Source organism: Pleurodeles waltl, chromosome 3_1, assembly GCF_031143425.1.
Source record: "Pleurodeles waltl isolate 20211129_DDA chromosome 3_1, aPleWal1.hap1.20221129, whole genome shotgun sequence".
Lineage (NCBI taxonomy): Eukaryota > Metazoa > Chordata > Amphibia > Caudata > Salamandridae > Pleurodeles > Pleurodeles waltl.
In genome coordinates, this window is record NC_090440.1 from 659,482,629 (window position 1) to 659,488,628 (window position 6,000).

The 6,000-nt window shown below is 48.4% G+C and overlaps 1 protein-coding gene across 2 annotated transcripts in view; it reads right to left on the reverse strand.

Annotated features, from left to right (window-relative positions):
- IGF2 (insulin like growth factor 2) overlaps positions 1–5,714 on the reverse strand; it is a 28,545-nt gene extending 22,831 nt beyond the window's left edge. Inside the window, exon 1 of one of the 2 annotated variants that reach the window (XM_069223182.1) lies at positions 5,372–5,714. In XM_069223182.1, the coding sequence (XP_069079283.1) occupies positions 5,372–5,470 (99 nt within the window). In that variant the 5' untranslated portion in view covers positions 5,471–5,714. Of the gene's footprint in view, positions 1–2,871; positions 3,006–5,371 lie in introns of those variants that run through there. The other variant, XM_069223183.1, reaches the window with a different exon arrangement.
- Between the last annotated feature and the right edge of the window lie 286 nt (positions 5,715–6,000).

Here is a 6,000-nt window from a genome sequence, read left to right on the forward strand (position 1 = left end):
GAATGAGGTTGTTTATGTAATGTTTCTAGGACTGTTTATCCCCCACCTTGCCCGCAAGGTGTACAAAGATGCTAGGGTGTCAGGAGAAACTTATCAAGAAGTCTCAGCATATCTTGAGAGGTGGGATTGGACGATCCCCAAATGCTCGGGTGTTGAATACTGTGCTGAAGTATTTAAAGAAATGGACAGTGAATACAAATAAAACACTTTATGGTATAAGTAAAGTGACAAAGTACCATGTAGCCTGGTAATAAACAGATTCCCAGACGACCTCTTCGCTTCTTTCCACTGTTTCTATGTGTTGTGTACTAACTTAACACCTGTCTTTTTGTATTAAAAACCACGAGCCCCATTCATCTGTCGCATCTCTAGAGGGCTGTGGCCTAGGCCGAACTGCCTGCTTCTGAATCTTCCAAGAACACGAATGTTTGTTAATGGTGACATCAACCCCTCGTCTCGTTATTGGAGCCACGCCAAATGCAAACAAACTCTGGTGATAAAATACTAGGAAGATGTTGCAACTGTGTGCTTCAAACGCTATCATTCCATTGGGATGGTCGGCAAGCCACATTTACCGGAGGCGCAGGCTGGGGCCTTGGAGAGATACATGCATGAAACTAATGTTCATGCAACACAAGTTTCTTCCATGGTGGTAGGGGTCAGAGGGAGACGTTAATAAGATAGACTTGAACGGTGAAGAGATGTCCATGGAGCAGACTGATGCTGTGGGGGGCGTTCACTGAGTAGAAATGTTCATTGGATGTATGGCTGTGGTTCAGGACAGGCTTTAGAGAGATGCTTAGATGGCAAACGACCTTTGAAGACTTCTCCATGGGGTGTTGGGAGTACGACTTTGTAGGGACGTTCATGGCAAGTAGGTGGTCCTTTGATATAGCTAGGACATGCTTAGCTGCTGGAGATATGTTCACAGTACAGAAGGCTAGGAACAGATGTCCAGCGCCCTATGGGCAGTAGAGAGATGTTTAATGAACATGCTAAGCTTGTGGGGAGATGTTATTGGCAGAGGTGGAGGCTGTGGAAAGGTGTACATGGGGGAAGCTGGACTTGCTGAGACAAGTTCAGGGTATACAGAGGCTTAGAAAAGGTGTTCATGGGAAATGTTAATGGGAGAGATTGGTCTTCTGGGGCAAGACAGAATTGAGAGAACCATTCTATAGGGCAAGGGCTGAGGAAACCTGCTCCTTGGACTGGGTTGGCTTATGAAGACATGGTCGTGACGGAGCTGCATTCAGAAGGCTGGGGAGATGGTCTAACCGGTAGAAAGCTGTTCTAGAAGGAATCGGTGCCCTCGAACTGCAGGGCCTGGCTGTTACTATGGGTTCTGTTATCAGTAATGGTGCCCTTATTGTGACGATACGGCGTCTGGGCTGCTTCGCCGCTGCCATCGGGCGCCAAGCCTTTATCTCGGCCATGGGCACAAATGTTAGCTTGTATTCGGCCCACTCATTTACGCTCTGGGTGCTTATAGGCAACACAACGTTTTCACGCCACAACGACCACACACTAGTTCACTCGCTCCAAGCAATTTAATGTAAGAAGAAGAACTAGGGGATTGCAGTCTTATTCAAACGAATAGACACAAGAAAAACAAAGCTAAAGTCTGGAGCAGACGTCCAAATCGCGCGTCCGTTCACGCTGGGCAGACTTGTTTTTCCGAGGAAAAGTCCATTCCTCGGGGACAGGGGTGTGATGCAGTGTTCTCAGGAGCTCCTCTTATTGGTTCCTTCAATCCTCCTCTCTCCTTTTTTCTCAGCCCCCTTTCACCTCCCCCATCGCACGCAGAAGCAACGGGACCAGTGGATTCCATCTCACACCGAAACGGAATCAGTTTAAAGAGAAACATAATAACAGAGAACTTGATTTTTTAGCTTTTTCCTAAAAGACAGTATGCTTATGGGGCGCTGCGCCGGCAAACATCGGGAAACTCCATGTCCTGCGGAGGGTGTCAGGCCACAGGAAGGCATCGGTCCTGTGCAGAGAGGAAGGCCTAGGGATACACTTCTCACTTAGGGAAATATGTACGAACACATTTTCCCATAGACACAGAATGGGTAAAACCCTTTGCTACTTCTGGCCCTTAATCTCTAGAAAACAACTCGCCTGTTTCTTCAACACCACAACAGATAAAGGGTCGATCGTTAATAATCACACAACACTGTTTGAAGACCATGCAGTGAGAACAATTTACAAGGTAGACGACTCCACGGCCACTGACAGGGCAATTTCTTATTTCATCACGAAGACGCCTCCAAGCCGCATTGTGAGCTAGAACGGAGGGTCTCGAGAATGCTCGGCAATGGGCACAGTACATCATGGAGTAGGGTGTACACTCTCTGGGGCACTGCACGGTGACACTTCTTAATAAAAAGTGAGAGTTCGTGCTATGCACAACTACAAAGGGCAGAGCTGAATGACCCCGCATGCCTTTGAGTTTTATTCCCTCGCAGACGCCGGTTTAGAAGTTTTGAGACCAGCGTTGCCGGCGCTGGGCCTGCGGTATCCGTGTGGGTCCCGTCTGGCCAGTCCTGCAGTGAGACTGGCCTGCACTACTGATGTCCAGGATCGCGTGCAGTTCATCCGATGAACGTGCAGGCAGCAGAGAGACGCACAGGAAGGGGTGGCAAAGAGTGCGAGGGAAGGCGGTAGCACCGACCCAGACAGAAAGACGAAGTGAAACTCTGGCTCTGTCCGAGAGACCAGATTGGGGATCCCGACATCGATTTTTGGGGTGGGGGCATGCTCGTTTTGCCGATCTCGAGACTACCAAATATGAGTTTTCCCTCTAGACTGACTTCGACAAGTGGCACAGGGAGCCAGCCCTGGGCATTTTAAGACGGTGCACTATCTTACCAGCTATAAGTTGACGCACAGGTCTCGGACCCCCTAAGTACTTCCTGCGGCATCTGTTACGAAGTCGAAGAGTTCAGATGACGCGAGGACATCGCCGCCGCTGTCCCACAAGATCTGCCGAGTCAGCCGAAAAGCAGCCCCACACCCCTGCTAGGCTCCTCCCTGCATTGTTTACAAGATGCGACGGGTGCAATAGGTAACCCCCTTTTAGAAGAAGCTGAGTTCAGTAAACAAGAGCCCTGTAGTGAACACTGGGTGTAGCGGGGGCAGGGAGAGAGAGGCAGCACAACAAGGGGACTCAATGACAAGTCTCTGTGTGCTACAAGACTTACACCGAGCTGGGCAATATGTGCCGACTGTAATTCTGTGTCATGTTTTGCTGCTTATGTTTATGCCCACGTGACCGTGACATTGGTGCTTGGCCTTTCTTTAAATTATCGACACACTCCTGCAGATATGCGGGCGGGGGTCTATTCAGGATCACGTTTTTTTAGTCATGTTGGACAGCAAGGCCTAAACACACGCACTTACAATCCGTATTTCATAAGTAGGACCGGCACATTGGACAGTTTTCACGGGTCCTCTAAAGTTAATTTAATGGAGCAGTGACGTACGGAGTTGGACATAACAAACAAACTCTGCATTCCAGAGCTGCCCCCCGGGACTGAAATTAAGTTTAAACTCTAAGCCCATCTGGTGTCCATGAAACATAACTAGTGCAACCCTTCCCCCAACGCTTCTCAACAACAGGAGATATGGGTGGCCTCAGCCATGCCCTTGCAGGAGTGGTATCGCCTCCATGCGCCTTGTTCACACACATCTATCAAAATATAACCCCCCCCCCATGCATCCCTTTTGTACACTTCATTGGGCTCTTGTTGAGGTGGGGTGGTGGCAGGTTTTCGTTAAAGGTGATATAGTGAGACCTTGGCCCGAAGGCATTAGGGCGCTTTAGAAGAGAGCTCAGACTCGCAGGACGTTGAGCTGAGGCTGGGATTCGAAGCGGTCCCTCAGTTCCATAATAAAGCAAAATATTATATTCCTGAGTGTGACCTAAAAGCACACATGGTCAAGCGAACGAAGTTCTCGTTTCGCTTATAAAGTAAACCAACTTGTCAGCAGTTTCTGCAGCAGGCGTTCCTCTGCCGTTATTATTTTGTTTTTTCTTTTCACCAATTATGCTTCTCTTGTGCAGATTACTGTATTAGCATTCGCTTGTAGCGCGGGGGCCCCCTAGCCGTGAAATTAGATAACTGCAACCCACTTTCCCTTATTAAGATATAATGTACCTAGAGGTAGAAATGGCCCGGGCAAGCAGCCTTCTGAAGACACGGAGGCCGGGGGATGGCTTTTGAAACCAATAGAGTTTGCATGCAGTTAGGTAGCGTGCACATCCGAATGCATGCTAATTATTATTTGTTTGTCAGGCATGGAAATAGAGCTGGAAAAAAGGTTGATTGGGGGGGTCGCTTACGAGGAGCCGGTGAGCAGGTTACGTTGCAAAACATTAACCGAAACTTCACAAAATTGTGTCAACAATGGCAAACCAATTCGGTCTCTGATCTCCCAACGTTTGTAGCACTTTGAAAAAAACTGCACCTGAAATTCTGGCCATAAGCTTCAAAAACATGTTGTTCTAACATGCGTGTTTTCCTGTACGTTTGCCGGCGACCCCTCCATAAAACCGTTTCTGAACACAGGCCCGCGTGCTTCCATGGTGTGTATCCCTGTAAATTGTCATTCCCGTTACGAAACCCCAGACGATTTAAAACAAGCAACATTCTGCGTCGGGAGCGAAAACACCAGCTCACATGTAGTGCCTTGGCGCATTCAGTCAAGGAGCTGAATGTACACACCTCTCCATGTAATCACCTTTGGAGCCCTGAAACCCCAGACCACTTCGGTGAGCGTCGAACCCCTCTTTAAAATATGTAGCATACTGCCTTCAAGGAACAAAAACACCAAATCACATGTAGTGCCTAGGCTCATTCAGTCAAGGAGCTGCACTGCACACAGCTCTTCATGTAGTCACCTTCTGAGCCCTGAAGAGGCTAGGCAGCACAATTCCCACCAGGTGACTCAAGATTGAAGGCCGCTGCTGATACCCCACAAGCAAAGTCACTCAACTCCCACAGGGTACCGACTTCACAAGTCATCCACTCACACAGATTTATTCCGAACACTAATGCACAGTAACACACAGCAGCCTGTCTCCTAATCGTTCCAATATCAGCAGCTAGTAATATCCACATGCAATTGTGCTTACAGCATCAATCCAAGGACGGCGAATAGCCGAATCACAAGCCTGCTCCGCTGAAACTTCGGAGAATCGGCAGATGTCTGCAGCAGGCGCTGAACTCACCGAACTGTCTGCAAGCCACGCTTAATACCCCAGAGGGATAAGCTCTCGCGCCTTTAGCCTTTATTACCACTTTCCCTTACCGAATCGTAACCCACAGGTCCGCCCTCCGTACTGCCGGCGTCTCTTTTGTCTCCTTACCTTCAGAGCAGTAACCCCAGGCTGCCGGCAGGACTGTGCTGTGTGCTTTGGTCGGCTGCAACTGACTTCACGATAGAGCTCTGGTCCCGTAGCGTGCATTTTACCGGGTTGTTTTTTTATTGCAGTTTGAGGTTTTTGAAAGAGAGAGAGCTGTCAGCCGGTTTTCTTTTTTTCTTTCACAATGCTTTTAGTCCTCCCCAGTTGTTCTTTGTTGCTGTTCTTTGATGGTTTGGAGGCTCCCCAGGATGACTTTCGTTTTTACTAAAGAAAACTGAGCCCCAGCAGGCAGCTGCAGTGCTCTCTCATTGGGCTGCTCCAGGCGTTAGGGAGTCAGACTTGAGAGGCTGCTCGTGTCCGCTTTTATACACACCGAGGCAGGAGACTCCTGTCCGTCTCACCCTTTCTGGCACCTCCCCTTCCCAAAAAAGGACTGACTTTCCAATAATAAAAAAAAAACGCTTGTGTTACGATGTACAGTGCCTAGGATTTCTGAAGCATGCTTTTCTTGGATCTTCTCTACTTTTTGGGATGTAATTTTATTTACAGTCTTATCAAGATTAAAAAAAGGAATTGGACCTATCTCGGCAGTGCCGATTTGCAAACAAAAATTACTTTTAACTTAGAGTTGG